General features: G+C 36.5%; 1 protein-coding gene across 1 annotated transcript; it reads right to left on the reverse strand.

Annotated features, from left to right (window-relative positions):
• Positions 1 to 1,876: 1,876 nt before the first annotated feature.
• LOC126969547 (cGMP-gated cation channel alpha-1-like) lies at positions 1,877 to 17,596 on the reverse strand. The gene is made up of 12 exons (XM_050815047.1): positions 17,409 to 17,596; positions 16,397 to 16,480; positions 15,110 to 15,240; positions 13,362 to 13,514; positions 11,962 to 12,095; positions 10,481 to 10,598; positions 8,679 to 8,803; positions 7,948 to 8,213; positions 4,989 to 5,053; positions 4,325 to 4,484; positions 3,287 to 3,483; positions 1,877 to 2,011 (listed from the first exon to the last, which is right to left on the reverse strand). The coding sequence occupies exons 1-12, from the start codon at positions 17,593 to 17,595 to the stop codon at positions 1,901 to 1,903; spliced, it is 1,731 nt and encodes a 576-aa protein (XP_050671004.1). The 5' UTR covers position 17,596; the 3' UTR covers positions 1,877 to 1,900.
• Positions 17,597 to 23,989: the final 6,393 nt, after the last annotated feature.

The raw sequence follows: 23,989 nt of genomic DNA on the forward strand, positions 1-23,989 counted from the left end.
TTTGTTTTCAAATTTAATTTGTGTTACTGTTATTATGTAATGTTATTTTTGTTATAATAATTATTGTATTTAAATCCTGTCACGAAATATTTATATTTTTTTGTATTTTCCACATTTCCTTATTTGCCGTTCAATTTCGTACCACTAGTTTTAATATGAGATACGAAATAGCTGCAACGTCAGTCGTTCAATGCTTTTATTTGAATTCCGAACGGGTTCAGAAGTCACAAAATTCTTACAAATTTTAAATGGAATCCCATCTCCGGGAACGAGGACACTATTATACATTGGAAAATATTGGATATTCTCGATACAGGTACAATTGAACGACTCTTCATTCAGATTCGATGGCATACGCTTTTTAACTACAAAATTTGATCTGATCATCAATGCAGAAACCTGTATTCAAATTGGAATTTGAAGGTTCGATAACTTTTAGACTCTATTTGATGCAGAAATTTGCTGTAAGCTCAGTGTTTCTATAAATGTCCCATTTAAGAGGGTAGTGCTAAAATTTAAAATTGTTTCACTCCCAATGATTTTCAGTCATCTCGATTTCGTCAATCGTCGCTAGACAAATCATCTGATTGTTATTTGACAATCACAATTCTTTATATCTAAAGTAACCGTTAAATTATTTAATTCAACGTAATACGACCAAAAATAGAGTTCTTAAAGAAACCGTCTGAACTATTTGTACACTTACACACACGCGGAGATGTAATCGCTAGACTAGTTGACTCTCAGCACGGTGTCTTAGATCTGATCAGTTTGCCCGCCACGTACCAGTTTCAAGACCGACATCACTCTTGTGCTGCCTCTGGACGTGTTACAAGTTGCGAGCCACTCTGATCAGCTCTTGTTCTTCTTATGACAGCAAGAACCCCTAAGCTTGACTACGACTAGCTATTGGGTGAATTTTGAAAAAATAAGAGAACGAATGAGCCAACCGTTTCTGAAGAATTCTGAATTGCGAAGTAATGCATATCATAAAAATAAGCTGTCATCAAAAGAACATATTAATGAAACTCCAAATAAATCAGTTGAAGATAATAATGAATCTAAAAAAAGATATGATGTTAAGTTAATACACATAAGAAGAAGCGAATAAACTTACTAACAAAACAAGTTTAATAAAAATTAATAAAAAGGTGCTTCCCTTCAAGTATTTTTTTTATGACAGTAAGGGACGAGATGAGCAGGACGTTCAGCTGATGCTAATTGATACGCCCTACTCATTACAATGCAGTGCCAATCAGGATTCTTGAGAATCCCAACAATTCTGAGCGGCACTACAATTATTGCGCTCGTCACCTTAAGACATAAGATGTTAAGTCTCATTTGCCCAGTAATTTCATTAGCTTCGGCGCCCCTTCAGACCCAAACACAATAATAAACAGGCGCCGTTGTGGTAACCATAATCTAGCCGGCATCCTGTGCAAAGGAGCCTCTTGAATAAAGCAATAAAAATAGCATATAATTAAAAAAAAACTTAATATTTAACGTAAATACGTAAAAAAGTAGTTCTTAATAGGACAATTTGTTAAAACCGTGTTATTTTCTTACTTAGAGAATTCTTCGTCTTCGTCATAAATTCTATAAAAACGGCCGATTCGAATAATTTATAGTGAAATTTACAGATACATAATTTATCTTAATTATCAAAGCATATTAATGATTATTTAAATTATTTATGATTTCCAAATTTTACTTTATTTTCCTGGCTGTATTCAGTTAATTTTAAGAAACTTTATTCAAAGATGCTCATAAATAATTATATTATTAAATTCACATAGAGAAATAACACAATTATTTGTTATTAAAACAAAACCTTATAAAACAACACAACATAAGATATTTTTTTTTTATAATTTATTTACGCCGTAAAATAATTTTATTCTTAGAATCGTGTAAAAAGGATTTCTGATTTTTCCATTATAATTCGCCTTGCATCAGGAAAATGTTGTAGTATGTCCTTCCATGAATCCAAGCACAGAGTTAATATTGAAACCTAAAAAAACATGAATACTTTTTTAGTAAGATTATCATTATGTGAGACATGTTGCGTCCTAAGGGATACAACCTAATTAGGCAAACACCCCCTGAGAAATACCACTGTCCTTAAACTCATTTCAAACCGACGCGAAATAGGAGCTATGCTTCTGTGATTCGTTTGGTCCGTGGGCAAATCCCAAAGAGGATAATGCGGGGAACTCTGTTCACGACTTCAGAATATTCAAATTTTAATATTTTCATTCAATATAGGATGTGACATCACTTATTTTAAGTCAAAAACTACCACCCATTCCAAAAAGAATGCCTCAGATCTGAAAAGAATGGGCGCAACAAGCTCAGCGGGCTTTTCCTTTTCATCAAAAAATATGTTTACAAAGTAATATTATACAATTAAATTTATTACTTAATATAGGCGGTCGCTCCATTCCCAATCTGTGGAATCATTAAGAAAGTCATTTATGTTATAGTAACCTTTACCACACAAACTTCTCAATAGCATATTATTGTCTGACTCAACTGGTTATTGCGCCGAAGCAAATTCCTGACGTGGAAGATCAAAATTTCACTGTTGGACCCTCTGTCGACCTCACGGCCTTGTTTTCGTTGACCCTCCTATGGGGTCGTCGGATCACTGCATGCTCCGGAGTACCGTGTTGATCACGTGCCTACTACAAAAAAAGCGCGTACACCTTCCTTAAAGGCCGGCAACGCTCCTGTGATTCCTCTGGTGTTGCAAGAGATTGTGGGCGGCGCTGATCACTTAACAACAGGTGACCCGTACGCTCGTTTGTCCTCCTATTCCATAAAAAAAAAACAGCGCCGCATTTTGGTTGCCACTACGCGTGGCACTATAGGTCAGCAGTGTGATGAGATGCAGTATTTTTTTGCATCCTACCCGTGGAGGCAAATCTGTTTTTCGCTGGACAATCCAGATGCCGCCGCTAACGACGTGTGAAGTGACTAATCTTGAAAAAGCCTTGCCCAATATTTGTCAATAAAAATAAGCATGGCATGGCATGGTAGTGGGCAGGGCACATAGTTCGACGGACAGTTGGGGCAGTAAAGTCCTTGAATGGCGAACGTTCCGGAAGACGCAGTATTGGTAGGCCCCCCACAAGATGGACCGACGATCTGGTCAAGATCGCCGGAATACTTTGTATGAGGGTAGCGCAGGACCGATCGTCTCGGAAATCTTTGGGTGAGGCCTTTGTCCAGCAGTAGACATTATCCGGCTTATGATGATGATGATAATTGTCTCAGGAGCTTATACCTTCGTCTCAGCTCTGTACGAGAAGCAGTGTTCGATGCCTTTGCTAAGTCCTTGCAGAATGCCGAAGACATCCCCAGTAGTTAACAACTCATGAGTGGTTTCAGTGAGATCAGCTCTTACTGACAGTACTGCGACGGTGCCACTGGAAATCCATTGCATTCGAGCTTCACTGTCGCCTGCTACCACTATGTAGTTGCCTGTACAACAGTTATTTTAATTATTTTTCGACTGTTTGGCGACATTTTCTTTACAGATCTCAACAAGGATCACTTTTCCCTTTTAGATTTGAAAGAAGAGTTCGATGATTTCAATCAATACACATATGTACATACAAAAGTGGAATTCTGTATACCATGATAACATTACTAATATATACATTTAGTAATTTTTGAATATGAAAATAAGGGATGAGACGATAATCATATGACAGTTGTTTCCACACCTTAAAATATATTAATTCGACTTTATCCAAAATTTATATCCAGACAGGAGTTGATTCCTTAAACACTAACTTACAAGAAATAAGTTAGTAAAATTGTTAACATTATAAAGATATTTTTTTATGATTTTTTATGACACTAAGGGGCAAGACGCCTTGCCCATTACAATGCAGTGCCTCTTAGAATTCTTGATAAACCCAAAAATTCTGAGAGGCACTACAACTGTGCTCGCCACCTTGAGATATAAGATGTTAAGTCTCATTTGCCCAATAATTTCAGTAGCTGCGGCGCGCTTCAGACCGAAACACAGTAATGTTTACACATTACACACACAGGCGCATATACGGACTTAAGTATACCGCAGAGTTCTGAATTTCAATTGTACTAGTATACAAAATACTAAAATGGCTCAAATGTCGATCACGTACCGGAAGACGCAGTGTTTGTAGGCCATAAGATAGACCGACGATCTGGTCAAGATTGCCTAAATACGTCGGATCAGGGCAGCACAGGACCGATCGTCGTGGAGATCTTTGGGAGAGGCCTTTGTCCAGGAGTGGACATTGTTATTGTTACGATTGTGAAATTTTAATTTTACCCGGAAAATAAGAAGTATAGTCCAGACGCACAGTAAGTTGTCGCAGGAACGGTTCCCCTGTGTCAGCAAAAATGTAGCAATTTCTTAAATGCTGTCCAAACATGGCTGACATTAAGTCACACTTCAAAACATACGGAGACTGCTTGATAAGTTCTGGTAACTGTAATAATAACCATGACCAGAGAAAAAAATCAATATCAGGATAGCATAGGATTCAAACTTAAGGATAAGATAAAACTTTCCCATAACTTATGATTCATAAAGTAAAGATTAATAATTAAATTTGGCATTCTTAGAACTACTGACAAATAATATATCCAACTTTTATTACTGTCTAAACTCTAAATAAACATATTTAGTAATTTTAAATAATTGTATTTATACAAAGCCAATCCAGTATATATTTGTATTAAAATACTGAAATGTAATTAATTTTATATTATAATATATGTATGGAATTTCCACCTATATATTGCCTCATCGCGATATCTCTGGAATCATAAGGCATAGATACTTGAAATTTGATAGGAATATTCCTTTCGCCGAGTAATAGTTTTTTTAAGCATTTTTTATTATGAACAGAACAACGTCTGTCGGATCAGCTAGTATAATATAAAATATCGAAATGTTTCTGTTTGGTAACAAAATATCAATTTTAAATTACCTGCCTTCCACGCTCATGTACCCAAAGCTGTCGGGTGTACGAGGAAAACTTGTTCATTTGATACGCTGCAACAAAATATAAAGATTATTGGAACGCTCATTGGAAGATAAATAATTGCACAATATTATTTAAAATAAGACAATCAGTTTTTGAAAGGTGGTTCAGTGATAAAAAGTTGCAGAAGAGATCAAGTTAATATTACGTGGTTGCGTATAGGTCACACTAATATAAAACACAAAGCTGTAAACCAAAATGCCGATGTGGGGAGGATTAAACTGTATCACACCTACTAGAAGATTGTCAGTCATACCGGTCAGAAAAATCATTATGTAAACTTCCCGACAACCTAAAAGATTATTTAGATCAAGTAAGTTGGTGTAAATCTGTAAAATTTCTTAAGTTAATTAAAATGTACAACAATGTATAAAAGTTAGCTGGAGCCGTTGATGACCTTTATTGTTATAAAGCAACTTAAAATAAACTAATAAAAAAATATTCAACTCGATACCTTAATTGCATTGAATAAATATTTAAGGCGTACCATACTGTGTTAAAGTATGAAATAGCCGATTAATACTGAAAAATTGAAATTTGTTTTTTTTTTAATTTAAAATATTAATTTAATCATAATAATTTCCATTATTATCTATACATTGCTGCCCAATGGCATTGAATAGGAAGGTCATTTATGCCTTTGCCATAGAACTGTGGTGATCTAGTTTCGATAAACTATGTGATAGCATTTTGTACTGCTTCCTGACAAGAAAACTTTTTATCACGTATAAAATTGTCCAAATCACGAAAAAAATGGTAGTCCGTTGGAGCAAGGTCGGGTGAATACGGAGGGTGACGAATGGTTTCTAATTGCAGTTCCTGTAGAGTTATACCGGTTTCTCGCAAAAATTCAACAAAAAACGCAACATTGATATTGCGAGCTGTTTCTGCCGCGTTAGTTCCGCTTCGGAACTCGTAATACAAAATCACTCAATCAATTTTCGAAGTATCCATCATTCTTCTCTTAGCTGAATGTAGCACATTTTTAAAAGAAGAACTACATAGATACCACCTGAATAAAGTTTCACTTAAAAATCTCAAACCATGAAGGTTCTATATCAATTCGAAGTACATATTACAATAAAACGGCAATTTCATACTTTAACACCTATTACTTTACCGCTAAGTGCTACTTCACTGCAATCATTGAAGTTCCTAACACCATGATATTGTTGACCATCCTAATCTCATCGTGAGAATAAAACATTTTCGACATGAGGGTCCGTAGCTACTACGTAAGTCAGTACTGGCTAGGAGCCGATCTAATTCCTAGCCAACAGATATGTTTGAAGCGTTTAAGCAAAAAGCAATCATATAGCGTGAGCTCATAATGTCAAGAAAATGACATAATAATCAATTTATATGATTGCAATCTAAGATCTGGAATAAGTACACTATCAGGTTGGTAACTAAGATATTGACGGAGCTGTTGAGATTATCAATGTCTTGAAGTTTGACAACTCTCGATATATTAAGCTTCATTCAAAAAGGATTCTTTAACGGCATTATATGTATGAGGCAGCCAACTAACTCAGTCACTTCCATTTTTCTTAGCCATTCGATTAACAGATTTGCCTTTAACTAATAGGTACGTTAAAGTCGCAGCCATTTGGTTAAAGTTTCGAGTCATTTGAATGGTTAGCTCGCTCCTTAATTAAATGCTGGCTTTAAAATATAATTTAAAATTTACTAGTTACTGCTACTCCAGGACTCAATAATGTTGGGGCTACTGAAAACCATTGCTACATTGGCGCCACGCCATTGCAGCTTATTACTGAGTTAGCTCCATTTGGTGACATTCACTGCCGCACAGTACCTTTTTCGTTTTTAGCTATAAACTGTATTTAATTGGTTTTATTTGTTAGTTCTAAGAATTTATTACTCATCCTCGTATGATATTTCATAATTTTGTGGTGGTGGCTTGTTATCAATAAATTGTTATTCTATTCTAGTATACGGTTTTCAACTTAGCTAAATGTTGTATTAAACAATTGGGCTAGTAGTTTTGCAGCCATTTCGTTAAATACTGACATTTAACGAACGAGCTAGCAATTTATTGATGGTGTGATTCAACTTAATAACTGAACGTATACATTCTTATACAACATAATTTCAGATATGTAAAAATATCAAACCATTAAAAGTATTATCCAACTAGTATTTTGGTTACAAGTCTTCTGACCTTGTATAACAAAAAACAGAAAAAAAATATTCAAACTCGATTTGATTTTTTGGTGTTTTGGTCCCGAGAAATCAGAATAAATAACGTATAAAAAGATTTATGTGAATCCAAATGTAATGTAGTCTTGGTTTTCATTTTAATTTTGCTTTGTATTTTAATTTTCATTCCTCTCCTCCTAAGAAGGAAGAAGACTTCTTCTTGTTCTTCATCAGACGGAAGACGTCCACTGCTGGACAAAGGCCTCGCCCAAAGATTTCCACGACGTTCGGTCCTACGTTGCCCTCATCCAACGTATTCCGGTGATCTTATCCAGATCGTCGGTCCATCTTGTGGGGGGCCTACCAACACTGCGTCTTCCGGTACGTGGTCGCCATTTGAGGACTTTACTGCCCCATTGGCCATCTGTCCATCGAACTATGTGCCCTGTCCACTGCCACTTCAGTTTCGCAATCACTTGGACTATGTCGGTAACTTTGGTTCTCTTACGGATCTCCTCATTTTTGATTCGAAATCGCAGGGAAACTCCGAGCATAGCCCACTCCTTTGCCCTCTGAGCGACCATGAGCTCTCTCATAAGGCACATAGTTAGCGACCACGTCTGAGTACCGTAAGTCATCACTGGCAACACACACTGATTGAAAACCTTCGCCTTCACACAGTTCTCTCCACTTTTCGAAAATCAAAGGTCATTATAGATTTCTACAAATAACTAGTTGAACTTACTTGACAAGCCCTGATTTTTCAAAACATCCATAAGTTCTTTGGTATATTTTTCATAATTATTCAAAGTATACTTTATGGAATACGCAATTTGTATAGATGTTGCTACGACCGTCGATGCAAGTAACTTGCCACATACAAGACAAATACTTAGAATCGTCATGGAAACAGTTTGATCTAAGACAAATTCATCACCACCCGTTGTTGTTAGCTCGGAAACAATGACGTATAATGATGACGTGTAGTCCCAAAGCCTCTGTGGCGAATCTCTGAAAAGTTTCAGATACAGTCAGCATTGTGGTCAAAATTGTTCTCAATGCATGCACGATATTATGTTATTTGATCTGCCAGCACTACATTAATGTTCGATCTACCCTGACGACATTACTTGATGCAGTATTCAAATGAGACAGTACACTTATTATATTATAACATTTCCAGCACTACACAGGAACTCTCCAACATTAAATCAATTAATATGTAAATACGTTATTTTTAAGGTTTCTTTACTTTGGTTGTTTTTGTGAAATAAATGTTTTTCTTTCTTTCTTAATACCTGATGTTAAGTGATCACCGCCGCCTACATTCTCTTACTACACCAGGAGGACATAGGAGCGTTGCCGTCCTTTAAGAAAAGTGTTCGCGCTTTTTTTGAAGGCACTCATGTCGTATCGTCCTGGAGACACTGCACAAGGAAGCTCATTCCAAGAAGATATAATCATTTTACAACTTACTCAACCAGGAGATGTGTTTTAATAGTCCTTATAATACTTATGGGTGAGGTAGCCATTAAAGACATCAGCCATACACATGTGAATGTGTGAGTCAAAAGCGCGACGACCAATACTGTCATAGCCGCCTGGAAGAGAAAATATACAAATAAAAATATTTTATTTTGTCTCAAAAGAAAACGTATTATACAAAAAACCATGTACAAGTTACTACATACCCATAACACCTACTGAACAACATTATAACAATAAATAAATAAACATTAATCACAACCATTAGATACAAACATTAAGAAGAAGCCTACATACTTAAGTTTGGTAAGTGTATCTAGACAAGTAGGTACGAAGTTTATATTGCTAGGACTTCTTAAATAAACTAGGCACATTTTTTTTATGATAATAAGGGACGAGACGAGCAGGACGTTCAGCTGATGGTAATTGATACGCCATGCCCATTACAATGCAGTGCCGCTCAGGATTCTCAAAAAACCCAAAAATTCTGAGCGGCACTACAATTGCGCTCGTCACCTTGAGACATAAGATGTTAAGCCTCATTTGCCCAGTAATTTCACTAGCTACGGCGCCCTTCAGACCGAAACACAGTAATGCTTACACATTACTGCTTCACGGCAGAAATAGGCGCCGTTGTGGTACCCATAATCTAGCCGGCTTCCTGAGCAAAGGAGCCTCCCACTGGTAAACATACAGACAGTAGGTTTATGTGAATGAGACATAAAAGCTGGTGCCTGTCCAGAAATTTGCTGGAGTGTAGGTATGTAGTCTACATTATGACAACAATCTACTTGTACATGGATGAGCTCTAACTCCTAACTAAGTTTCCCAGTGTTTAGGATATTAGCACTCCCCGTGTATCAATATAGTTTATAATATACAACAACATAAAATGAAAGAATCACGCTTGTCTCTCAAAGGAGTAAGCAGACGAATAAACCGATTCCTTCCACTTACCTCTCAATAATATTGTTTGGATAAAATCCGTTTTTTTATTGGAAACGAATGTGAAAAGAAGATTAAGATTCACTCGATTGTAAGAGATACACATTACCCATTACGAAGCAGATGCCGCTTAGGATACTAACTACAAAATAAAGCACAATTGGACGCATCTGTTTGGACATAAGATGTTAATTCTCATCATACTAGTGATTTCACTAGATACTTGACGGAAGCAAACAATGCCAATTGATAGCCATCTAGCCGACATCATGTGCAAATATTACTGTGTTTCATTTTGAAGGGCGCCGTAGTTAGTTACATTCAAAGCCAAAGTGAACCACTCTTGTATCGTCACTATAAATATTTATTGTAAATAATTGGATCCACCATAATTTGTCCGGAAAACTCAACTACAAAGCCACTCTTAGGTACAGTATATTTAAATCATCAATCTTAAGAACTTGAATTCATTGTTTGTGTAAGGTTGCTTTGTGAACATGATTGTCGTGATTACTGTCATAATTAGTAGTCGCATAAGTTAATTCAATCTAACAGGGTGACTAAGCACCACAAGAAACACAAGTTCACGAGATGACGCATGGACCTGCCTACGTTTCCGTCGCACATATGAAGGACGGAGACGACCCAGCACACGACGCTGTCATTACTGGGCTTTATATCTCAAAGTGTCGAGCATGATTACGATCCCTTGAGATACTTGAGCATTACTGCACTTAAGTGTGCAGGAACAAGAACGACATACTCGTTTCGTCACTGTTTCTCCTAAAAATAATAGTAAATAAAACAAAAATTAAACTTTTTGTATCCAATAAGAAGAGATATAGTACCTGCAGCGTAGTGAGATTATTGGTGAGTTCAGCAGATGTCTTCCTGTAAAACTCGATCAGATATTTGAGACGGAGCAGCTTGTTGATGCGGAAGTAGTGCATGGCAACCAATGGATTTCTGTATAAATATTTACTTTTTTAACTAGATGTATGAAAAAAAATAACAAACTCATAAGAGTAGTAAATTTTTGAATGAAATTAGACCTAGCTACTTGGTCTGCATTACTAAAAATATTGATAATTTTGGGGAGCTATTGTTTTTATACAATCTTTGTGCTAGTTATGTAGTTAAGTGCGCAGTACAAGTCGAAAAAAGGTCTCATCTCTCTCTCTCTCAGGACGCTGGACCCACGCTATTCTTTTTACATAATATCAGACATAATGAAATGGACCAACAGGCAGACCTCAATCGGCCTCCTCAAGCAGTTTAGTCTTTCAAGAAAGTGTTGCTGGCGGTGATCGCTTATTATCAAGTGACCTGTACGCTTGATTGTACTTTATTCCACAAAGAAACTAGAAAGTTCTAGAAGTCTCTAGTAAAATATTAAAAAACACCAGGTTTCAAGAGCTGCGTTGCCAGCGTATGCTCTAATATTGAAGGCACTAAGTCGTATCACGTCGGTAAAACTACAGCTGGTAATTGATTCCACCAATTATTTCGATGTGAATACTTTATACTCAGCAATTTATTTCTTGGGATTTGAAAGAGACTGAGCTGTCACGCTCGGCTGTCTCACACTCGATCGTTCAAAGTCAGCTCAAATCGAATAAAGCTAAACTTCCGATCATTGGTTTAGTCTCCGCTGCGCTCCAACTAGATAGCGCGGGTCTATCGAACAATATGTGACGTTGACGTGCCATAACATGTTCTGTAAAACTTTGCTAATAAGTGAAACTAAAATGTCGAGTTGCATAGTAAACATTTGTAAAAAGAATACTTCAAGAATTAAAAAAGACTCTATCACGTATCAGTAAGTATTTTGGATTTTATTAATTTCAATGTAAAATAACACGAGGCGTTTATATGAGTTACAAAGTTTGGAAGATGCCATTGAATGTCAAAATGCCACGCACAAAAGCATCTTTACAAATAGCCAATACATACTACAATATAAAGTTGCCGTAATAGAAAAGCTATAGTTTTAGATAGTACGGTATCTAGTTGGAGCGCAGCGAAGACCAATCCTTATTCTAAGGTCTTTATATAATAGTAAAGTGACCATCGAATTCAATAAAATGCATATTTTTATTCAAAGCAGCATTCAAAAGTCTGATCTGAGAAGAACGAGCGTATGAACCTGAGCAAGCCTACTTTCTTGATAAAATTTTGTTACAATAATGTTTACTGATAAAACAGCCCGGTGGCGATCACTCCATTCCCAAAATTTAATATCATAAAGCATCGAATGCCTTTCTCATAACTTAATACTTTATGTTATATATGCAGCAGTAAATTATTTAAAATAGTTGGCAAGACTCACGTGAAACAGAAGCCAAACAATTCAAGCGGCAAGTTAGCGAACAGATCGGTCCAAACCCACAATTTATGTTTGTAATAACGCTTTCGACATCTCACTGCATTCATTACAAGCTCTCCATTTCTGCTTACGAAGCCCTGATAAATGTTTCAGTGAATTAGTTACTAGCTTAATCAGACCACGCTTCACTATGGCTTTATCGTTCAAAATTGACAGACTGCCAATATAGACTTTCAACCCCTAATTCCACCCTCTAATGCGAATATAAACGTTTTAATTTCTATTCTTGGGCAACTATCTGAAATTTCTTGTTGTTTGTGTCACTGAACATCTCTTACGGCCGTTCCCAATATACTATCTACAGATAGAGATAAATTAAATTAACTACCTTCTACTATCAGTAATTAGCTATCAATAATCTGAAGCTGTCCCAATATATCCGATAAGTCATTCTTATCGCTTTATTTTGGCACGCGTGAATTGCAATTTCTATACAAAGTTCTATCGCTGGTAAGCTATACGTCCTCCCATTGACGGACAGCGTGTACGGATAAGGTGAGTTACCGCCGATTAGTTTATTGGGACAGAAAAGTCAACGATTATTACGATTTTTATCTCAAGTAAAAGATAGACTGATCATTGGAAATGGCCGTTAGACAGCTAAGTCAATTATAGTAAACTTTTTGTGGAATTATATTTATGTGGGTCATGCTCACTAAATGGCATTGCTTGCGGCGGCGACATTTGCAGGGTCATCTCCTTCCCTCAAATATGTGCGAAGAGAACAATGGCTATTCCATGCGTCAACTCGTGAACGGGTGCTGCTTGTAGTGCCAGGTCCAACTGTTCTATTTAATGCATCTGTGTATTTGTTGGATGTAATTATTAACTGTGACAACAATCACGACCATCATGTTCACGAAGCGTCCTTACACAAACAATGAGTTCAAGCTCTAAAGGTTGATTGATGCATTCAATATACGATAATTTAAATTTATTTATTTAATCCTTTATTACATTTCATATGATGCAGCACCTTACAAATTAATTTGTTATGTAAATTACAGCCATTGTAAAATACTCTATTTGATTGAAAAGAGTGGCCGTTGAGTTTCTTATATTATGTTCTTCTCACGAGCTCAACATTTTACGAACATAATACAGTAAAATTCAGTAATTTATAAAAATTATAGTAACGATTGAAAAGCGCTTAGTTTAAGCCTATTTCAATAAAGTTTATTTGACTTTGAAAAATTAAATCATGTAGATGACACTGCCTTCGAATTCTAGAAATTTCCCAAAAATATTTTTTCGATATAAAATTTATTCGCGACTTTTCAAATCAACATAATACTTTTATTTAAGAAGAAATAATTTAAAAGACAAATAGAAAATAATTTTACCTGATGCATAGACAAGTAGATTTTTATGTAGAAAAATATGTCGAAGAACGATTGTAGCCAAACGATTATATTACAGTCGTTCAATGTTATCACTTCGTAGAGTGTGAGTATGTAACTCAAAGTCGCCATAATACTGGTTAAGTATCCAAAACTCTAAAATTATAAATAGTAAATAGTTTTTTAGTTATTTTAACCAAAACAATACATTTCACCATTACTCCGAGGCTGGCCAAGGACCGACCGCCGGAATACATTGGATGAGGGCAGCGCAGGACCGATCGTTGTGGAAATGTGGAAATTTGAGAAGGCCTTTCTCCAGCAGTGGACGTCTGGCTGATGATGATGATAACTATGAGAAAGTGAAGCTAGGGTATCCGTTGGCCGAAATAGCTCCTAGCACTTGGGTTTCCAGTAGTCCAATTGTTCTTTTTTTGTAACTTTTCCGCACTTCTGAACCCCACGGGCCAAGCATAACAATACCAATCGCGACAAATATATAAGTGCACTACTTGGTGGTCGCTGGATTTTTTAATCCTGTTATCGTGAAATCTGTCTCTATTGTGAATGATGCATGTGTTGTACGCAAAATCTCTCGTAGTATTTAATAAAAAATCATTATTATTAATCTTTTTTTTTATTACTTTTTTACTTACGCGAGTATGTTGGTAGTATACCTTGCATTCAAACCTTTAATTTGTACAGATCGTTTGGTTATAATGATTTACAAACGAGGCCTTTGTATTACTTTGTCTACTGTCTATGGCTGACATCATTACAGCACTCCTGCTGGCTTCCATTTTTAAATTCTGCTTCACCTCGTGGCAGAAACTTAGCACTTACGAAGGTGACTATGGGTAAGCTAAGACTTTGAAAATGGACTTTTATGTCAACATTATTGAGTATGTATTTTATTAATTTGTCATTTGTTTTACGGTGTGGCGACAAATTGAAAATTGTTCATGTCATGTCAGCAGTTAATTCAACAAGAAAGTTATGAAAGACTACGATTGGCCTTCATCTCGTGTCTCTGTTAACAACTGGTTTAATGAACTTAAACGTGGTTGCATTATTCTCACCAATGATCTGAGTGAGAGAAGAGTGACCTATCAATTTCGACCAAGCTTAGGCATTGGTCAGTCACAAAATCCTCCATGCAAATTTATCGGTCAGGAAGCTTCGTGCCCGGTGAATACCTCTGCTACTTACTGTGTCACCCGTCGTATAGCCCCTACATTGCACCTTGTCATTTAAGGCAACTGTGGATGCGCTACAAAAGGCCATCAAAGAAATTCTCAAGGACGAGTGGGCAATGTGGTTTAAGTGGTTCATCGAAAGTCGATATATCGACGTGAACGTATATTGAAAAGATATACTTAAACTAATAAATTGTTAATGTAATCAATTTTTGATTTAATTTTTGCAAGAACTTTCAGTGTGGTATTTTATGTCAGTATGTTACAACAGCACTCATCACTTGGTAATGGCATAAAACTTAAGTGGCTGAAAGTTGTGATTCACAACATAATAGTCATTTTATGACCTAAATGAATAAAGCAATTTTAATTTATGCTCAAATTTAGGAACTTTACGGGATTCGATGCCATAGCTTCATAGATAACGCTGCCGGGACTTTTAACTCACTGGATGTTGCAGCTAAGCTAACCGGCTTTGAATAATTTTAATCTATTCAACGGCTAATTCATCACCAACTTCATACGATTGCTTATTATATTGCATATCCTGCTGACCTGAAAGAGTCTCGATCCAGGTTTCAATAAATTATTTACATCCATATAGCTCTGATATGTTCCTACGCTGGTTCCCGACTTTGCTTGGCTTACATCACCCGTTGATTGTGAACCACGAACAGAATTATGACCTATAAATTGACATGATATGAAAGATCAATACAAATTGGCGTTGAACTGACCACTATAAAACATGCAATGGTTATTCAAAAACAGGAATTGTATTCATTACTATATTTTTACGCACCGACTATTCTCTCTTGCAATACCAGAACACAAGCGTTCTTGGCGCGCTTGTTTCGCTTTTTTGAAGGTACCCATGTCATATCATCCTGAAAATATCACGCAAAGATGCTCAATCCACAATAAAACAGCATTGTGGAAGAACGGCACCTGATGGCAAACAGCTCTTCCAATTAATTCTGATGATAAATGCGGTCTTTGCCTTCCAGATGACCGTTTATTTGAGCATCGCTTGAATCCGGTTACTAGGTGATGCATTTAGCAAGAGTTTTGCCAAAGAAATGACAAATAGGGGTACAAATGGTTAAACGTCTTAATCTTGATTTACTTCACTGAGTTAAGGAGTTCATTTGGACAAATTCTTTTGCCCTATTCTACGACATCCTCCTGAGTGGATTCGATAGAAGATACAAGTTTCTTCTGGCAGTGGTCAACGATTACCTGAGAGATCGCTGCATGACTTTTCAGCACTGGATAGGAATGACCAGGAATGACAATGCATGATATTATGATGATAAATTAGTATAATAAGTCATGACATCAGAAGTGTCCCCATTAAAGTGCCAACTTACACTTAACACAGCTTGGAGGTGATCTTTGGAAATCTTATTCTCTTTAGCGCTAAATATTTATGAGGATTGTTATTTTTGCTTCACACAACCACACAGCCGGTCCAGGGTTCGAGTCTCCTTTGGAGACGCCCCGCGACTGTTGTTTCGTAGTTTTTGCGGCCTCCACGGACCACTATATGACGCTGTCAAAGCCTTCAAGGGTGACAGCATAGAGGAGGTTCCAGGGTTGGAGTCTCCTTAGGAGACGCCCCGCGACTGTTGTTCCGTAGTTTTTGCGGCCTCCACGGACCACTATATGACGCTGTAAAAGCCTTCAAGGGTGACAGCATAGATAAGGTTTTTAGTCGGTAGGTCCCTAGGTACCCTAGTTCGACACATGGGCCCAGTTTCGGAGTCTTCAATACGTAAATATATTTACTTCCTCTCCAAAAAAAAAAAAATTGTAATTGGGAATAGTAATAATTATATGTACCTGATGGCGGCAGATAAAGTCTACTAGAGCCACTCCGGGAATCGAATTCTGAATCTTCCGATAGAATATCATCGTCTGTTCCACCTATAATAAGTTATCTATCTATGTAGTACTATAATACATAGTTGGACGGACAGTAGGCCGTTGGGGCAGTTAAGTCCTCGAATGGCGACCACGTACCGGAAGACGTAGTGTAGGCTCGCTACAAGATGGACCGACGATCTAGTCAAGATCACCAGAATACGTTGGATGAGGGCAGCGCAGGACCGATCGTCGTGGAAATCTTTGGGGGAGGCCTTTGTCCAGCAGTGGACGTCTTCCGGCTGATGATAATAATATAGCACTATAAAAATCTATGACATCTGTATTTCATTAGTTTTTCCATTTCTATTATATTTGAACATTTTTCCTGTCGGTCTGTTAGTGTGTACGTCCCCATCACTAAAGAACGATAAAATAATGGATTATAAATGGATAGTCTATATAATAATGATGACGATATTCTGCCCGTGACTTCGTCTGTATAGAATATATTGTAACCCGTGTTATATCCCACATATCCTACCCAAGATGAATGTAATATTGCATCACAGACAGTTAGAAATATTTAGCTTGTGCCAATGAAGCCATTTCATACTATAACCCACATGACACGGTTAACAATTACAAATGAGATCCACTTTTCCTTGCATAAAAACCTTGTTCTATATTATTTAATTACAAATGTAAAGTTGTTAGACCTTTCCCTATACTTGCAGTATAAGACAGTGTTACTTGTTTAAAATTCAGACTTCTAGGTAAGTCAACGGAAAATACCCTATAAATTTTGATTCTCTTAGGAGTGTCGAAATACCTATACGTTTATTGCGGCATAAACTCGTTCCCGAAATAAAATGTCTTGACAGACAGACGGACGTCGAACAACAAAGTGAACCTATAAGAGATTCCTTTTTTACTTTTGAGGCATGGTACCCTAAAATATACAAAGAGTATGCGTATATAATAGCTATACCAGATGATTCGTCATCACCGACATCCATAGTAATCGGCAAAATATAATTCCGTGAGAACTCGAACGCTTTCTTGAGCGGTGTCTCTATCTTCGGATAATACTTGACTAAACTGAAGAACGTCTGTGACGGTATCACCAGCAGATCCAGGCTCCGACTTGCATATATCGCAACTTCTGCACACGACATGGGCTGCTGAAAGATATACCTGCACATTATTAACTTTTTTTATGGAAGACAAAAATTAACGAGCGTAGGGGTCACCTGATGTTAAGTGATGCATCATCATCATCATCAGCCGGAAGACGTCCACTTCTGGACAAAAGTCTCTCCCAAAGATTTCTACGACGATCGGTCCTGCGCTGCCCTCATCCAACGTATTCCGGCGATCTTGACCAGATCGTCTGTCCAGCTTGTCATGTCCACTCATCGTGGTTGCCATTCGAGGACTTTACTGCCTTTAAGTAAGGTTCACCCGTTTTTATTGAAGGTGTAGTAACGTCCCAGAAACACCGCACATCCTTCCATCCGCAGCTCCTTACACAGCTTGTTTGTACGTGGAACAAACTTCCTTGAAAACCGCACTGTGGAGGAACGCCATACATCCAGATGGTGAGAAAGATATCTCAATTTGTTATGTGTCGTGCTTAAGTGAAATTGGTGGCCGGAGTCAGAAATATTTACTTAGCTTGTACACCAAACTCCAACAAATAAAGGTAAAACCAAAAAATGAAGTTAATAGAAATACATATTGAAGTAACTCTATCTGAAGGTTTTTAGAAATATTTTTAGTACTCACCCCTGTAAAGTTTCCGAACATTCCTCCAGGGCCCATGCAAGTTATCATTTCATTGTATGAGCTTAAAACGTCAACCTGTACATAAAACTTAAATTTAATTGTTATTTATATGCAATTAATAAAGAAATGACTGTTAGCTCAGAACACAGTTGCTACTATCTTCAAATAATTATATCCAAATGGAACTCTTATGACGCCAAGCAGATGTGGTAAAAAGATTGAGTTGGAGAAGACCTAAGAAGAAAACATCTCGAAGAAGGAGGGCCAGTGAAAGAACGAGTCCTGGGAAGTGATTCCTTCTAGCCACTTTGTGAAATCATTTGTCGACTAAAGTATTCCCGAACCAAAACGACTTCCGAGGCTTAGAGAAAACTCTCACTTCAAATGCTGGCAACACATGTCTTGACCTCTGTTATTACAGACTTGAATTATAGTCCTCTGGGATTGGGATTGCAATTGGGAAAATGATCACCATGAGAATTTGCTCGACAGATTTTCATGAGATTATTGCGGCTTTTTATGAACCAGGAGGGTATATCAGCGTATAGTTAACCTGATGGCAAGTAATCAGCAACATCTATACTCTCTTGAAATACTAAAGGAGTTATAGCAGCGTTTCCTGCCTTTAAAAAAGTATATGCTCCTAGCATATACTTTTTCTGAATGTACCTGTTAACACTACAAGGAATATTGCTTAAATGGTGATTAATGACTGAATATTTCTTAAAAAACGAACTGGGGAAAAACTTCACGCCACATATGGAGATAGTAAAGTAATATGTGAAATTCAGCGCCATGGATGAAATATCTTTTCGGAACACCTGGTAATGAAGTAGTCAGATGTTGAAAATAATATACACTGTTACATCAACAAAAAAATTAAGTCTCTTCACCGTTGTTACGTATTTCTTCAAGGGATAATATGTCACAGCAGCCAACCAATCACAACGCGCCAACTCATTCGGCAAGTGTATTTCAAAGTCAAAGTCAAAGTCAAAATATCTTTATTCATTGAGATCATATTTGATCATTTTGAATCGTCAAATTAAGGTTTCTTATAATAATAAGAGCTACATAATGTAGTTTGTAAAAATAATTCATATACTTATACTCTAGAAAATTATAATATATATTTTGTTTTATTAAGACAGAGTTAGAGCATGTTCATTCCCAAGCATTTTTATCATCTAAGTAATCCGTTATTTTATAGTAAGCTTTTTTATAAAGTTTCCCTTTAATTGAATTTTTAAATTTGTTTATTGTCAGATTAAGCATATCACTTGGGAGTTTGTTATAAAAGCGTATACATTGCCCTTTAAATGATTTATCAACTTTATGGAGCCTGGTAGTGGTAACAGCAAGCTTATTTTTATTCCTAGTATTAAACTTATGACTATCGCTATTTTTCTTAAACAAGTTAATATTCCTGTGCACATACATCAGATTTTCATAAATATATTGACAAGTGACGGTCATTATACTTATCTCTTTAAATTTTTCACGGAGTGATTCTTTGGGACCCATATTGTAAATTGCACGTACAGCCCTCTTCTGCAGCACAAAGATGATGTTAATATCTGCAGCACTTCCCCACAGCAGTATACCATAAGACATAATGCTGTGAAAGTAGCTGAAATAGACTAGTCTAGCTGTGACTACATCTGTATAGAGACGGATCTTTTTGACTGCGTATGCTGCAGAACTGAGCTTCTTCGACAATGTATTAATATGAGGGCCCCACTGAAGCTTATTATCGAGGGTTATACCTAGAAATACAGTGGTGTCCACGAGAGCTAATTCTTCGTTTTTAATAATAATATTAGCTTTTACTTGTTTCACATTTGGTAGTATAAATCTAATACACTTTGTTTTATTCTCATTAAGTAGAAGATTATTAATATAAAACCACTTTACTACCTTCGAGATTGCATTGTTTACATCGTCGAAAACGTTTGTTGTCGCTTAAGTTTAAATAAAAGTGACGTGTCATCTGCAAACAACACAACCTCATGATCGTCCCTCGCAAAATGCGGTAGATCATTTATGTATACTAAGAATAAAAATGGTCCAAGTATTGAGCCTTGTGGCACACCTAAATTAGCTGCTGATCCTGGGGAACGCTTTCCATTCACGTCGACTCTTTGGACTCTATCACTCAAATAGGAAGAGAGAAAATCTAAAGGAACATCCCTAATACCATAGTGGTGTAGTTTCCTGATCAATGTGTCATGGTGTACACAGTCAAATGCCCTGGACAAATCACAGAAAACGCCCAGAGCATCGTACGATTCTTCCCAAGCATCAAAAATGTGTGATATCAACTCGACACCAGCGTCAATGGTTGAACTACCCCTAGTAAAACCAAACTGCTTACAATGCAATAAATTATGCGAATTAAAGTGCCTTAATAATTGATTTAAAATTATTTTTTCAAAAATTTTACTAAATGTTGGTAAGACAGAGATAGGTCTAAAATTACCAGGGTCAGAACAACTATCTGATTTGAAAAGTGGAGTTATTTTACTGTGTTTCATTAAATCAGGGAACACACCACTGTCGATACATTCATTGAAAATTAATGCAAGTTCGGGTGCAATCATATCAATTATTGGTTTTACAACGGTAATAGAAATGCCCCAGAGGTCTGTTGATTTCTTAACATTAATAAGTTTAAAAGCACTAATGATATCATCACTATTAATATAGTTATATTTGAATTGAGATTTGCACTCCGACACGTTTTGTTTTAATAGAGATTCTGCTATTAGGGGAGAGGAGTTTAAAGATGATGTAGTAGAGATTGGAATGTCTGTAAAAAAATGTTCAAACGCTATAGCTACTTCCTCATCCAGATGAATGGCTGCATTGTTAATTTTCAAATAAAATTTCTTATTACTAATTTTAACTCTTCCAGTCTCATTATTAATAATTTTCCAAGTGGATTTTATTTTATTTTGACTATTTTTAATTTTTGAGCTTAGGTAACGCGATTTTGCTTCATGACAAACATTTTTAAAAAATTTTGAATAATTTCCAACTTTTTCTTTAAACTCCTGACTAAAATTATACTGCTTTTCACCATAAAGTTCATACAATTTTAGTCTACTTTTATATATGCCTGCTGTAGCCCAGTCAAAAAACTTTATGGTGTCGGTGACCATAATAGACCTGGCTGTAAAAATGGAATTGAATGCATTACTAAATTTATTAAAAAATATTTCGTACATCTGATTTGGATTATTGGTGTCATATTGAAATGGTAGTATAGATGACAAATTCAATTTCAGTTTTTCAAGTCTACCCATGGTCATAGGTACATAGGTAATTTTTCGCTTAACAGGGATTTTTGTTTTAATTTTTAGTTTTATAAATTGGCCGAGATGGTCAGACGGAAGGTTACAAATTAATTTCTTATTTATACTATTAGCATTTGCATAAATATTATCTATACATGATATATTAAAACAACAGTGCCTGAGGAAGCCTCGTATAGAATCAAAACAAGTGTCGAATTGTGTGCAAAACACGGTTGTTCAATCACTAGTACAGCGGAAGCCGATTCTTCAACGTATAACGCGTATAAACCCTAACTTTAATGGCTGTGCCATCATTCTGCATGTTACTAATAATACTTAGCGTTGCATCAACAAATAAATTTAGTCTCTTCAACGTTGTTACGTATTTCTTCAGGGGATACTATGCCACAACGGCCGACCAATCACAACGCGCCAGCTCATTCGACAAGTGTATAATAGTAATACTTAGTGGAAATAATGATATATTATATATATAATTAATCAATGATATGTTGGACACCATAGATTGCTATGCAGACGACAGCACTGGTGATGCCGTATACACGGGCCTTGCAGGTCTCTCTCGGGAAATCGTCGAGCGGTGCCGGGAGAAACATCTATCGAGTCCTCTCTTGAGAAGGTCGCGGAATGGGGTAAATAGAATCTTGTACAATTTAACCCCCAGAAGACTCAAGTTTGCGCGTTTACCACTATAAAAACCCCATTTGTCGTATCATCGCTCTTCGAAGGCTCAGGCGAGGCCTAGTATCGGAATACTGGGTCTCGAAATCTCGAGCGATTGCCAATTTCGTGGCCATCTGGAGGGCAAAGCGAAATTGGCTTCAAATAAACTGGGCGTCATTAATAGAGCACGGCAATACTTCAAGCCGGCCCACATACTAGCGCTCTACAAAGCGCAGGTCCGGCAACACATGGAGTATTGCTGCCATCTCTGGTCTGTCGCATCCCAGTATTAGCTCGATCCATTTGACCGCGTGCAATGTAGAGCAGCTCGAATTGTCGGGGCCCCATTGCTGTGTGAACGGCTGAATCACTTGGAGTTGCGTAGAGTATGTCGCTTCATTGTGTGGCTTCTACCGCATTTATGACGGGGAGTGTTCCGAAGAGCTGTTTAACCTGATTCCTGCCGCCGAATTCCACCTTCGCACGACACTCCACTAGTTAGGATATCATCCCCACCATCTGGATGTGTGGCGGTCTTCATAAAAAAAAAATTGCACTGAATATTATTGGATTGGTTAGAGGAACAAGCATAAACTTGTTATGCCTACTACTCGGTTGGGTCGAGTTAGTAAGTCTTTTGTTGGGCGATGTATATGCTTCTACAATATGATCCCAGAAAATGTACAACACAAATGTGTTACGAAATTTAAAAGAATTGTTAAAAAACGTTTGTGTGGGAAAGGTTATTATAGCATAAACGATTTTCTTAATGACACCACGGACTGGGATTAAAGCCCTCAGGCTCTTTAATTATTAATGTTTATTGTACGATATTACATTGTAATCCATATTTTATATAAAAAAAAAAGCCCGCTGAGTTTCTTGCGCCCATTCTTCTCAGGTCTGAGGCAGTCTCTTTTGAATGGGTGGTAGATTTTGACGTTCAATAAGTGATTATAAATCCTATTTTGAATAAAAATATTTGAATTTGAATTTATTCATAACAATTTCCAAAAAAACACCTTATTACTATTTTTTTTATATAAGTAACCCATGACTTATATCTTATATTTAATATAATAAGGCGAAGTTTTACAAACCTTTCCCCTATAAATAATATAAATGTGTTTCTGTACATCTTTACACTGCACAACTGTGTCACCCTTGAGGAAATACATTTCATGTAGATGTTGCGTGATGACCCTTATGAAGGAGCGCTCGACTTTCCCGAATAGTGGAACCTCTCGGAGGGCCTTTTCGTACATGAATACTAGAGTGTCTTCCATTAGAGCCGAGTTTAGGTCTCGACAGATTTCCTGCAAATACGTTTATACAAAACGGATGAGACTAATTGATGACTTGAATTTATTAATAAATTTTTAAAAGCTAAATATCGTATTGATGAAATATTGTGTTCCGTCGTATGGTTTTAAGCATTCAACGTTTTTTACTAAATCCATATATATTTTTACAGATTGACTCGTAAAAAGTACGAATAAATAACTATTTAAAAATAATTGTTGCGGCCCATTCACTGATACATACTTCATATTATAAAAAGTTACTAAACATTTTAAATTAGTAAATTCAATGATTTTAATTTTAATTTAAAAAAAAAATCGACTTAAAATGAGGGCCATCCTATCTTTAATAAAAATACGGGTTGGACTTCGGGAGTTCCAGTAGAAGTGAAAACTTGAACAATAACGTAGTGCATTTTTGAATATTTTGAAATGGTTAGGGAATAATTTCGCACAAATTGCTTTATTGATCAGTATAAAAGTACTAGCATTTAGCACAGAAA

The sequence above is a fragment of the Leptidea sinapis genome, chromosome 18 (assembly GCF_905404315.1).
Source record: "Leptidea sinapis chromosome 18, ilLepSina1.1, whole genome shotgun sequence".
NCBI classification, from domain to species: domain Eukaryota; kingdom Metazoa; phylum Arthropoda; class Insecta; order Lepidoptera; family Pieridae; genus Leptidea; species Leptidea sinapis.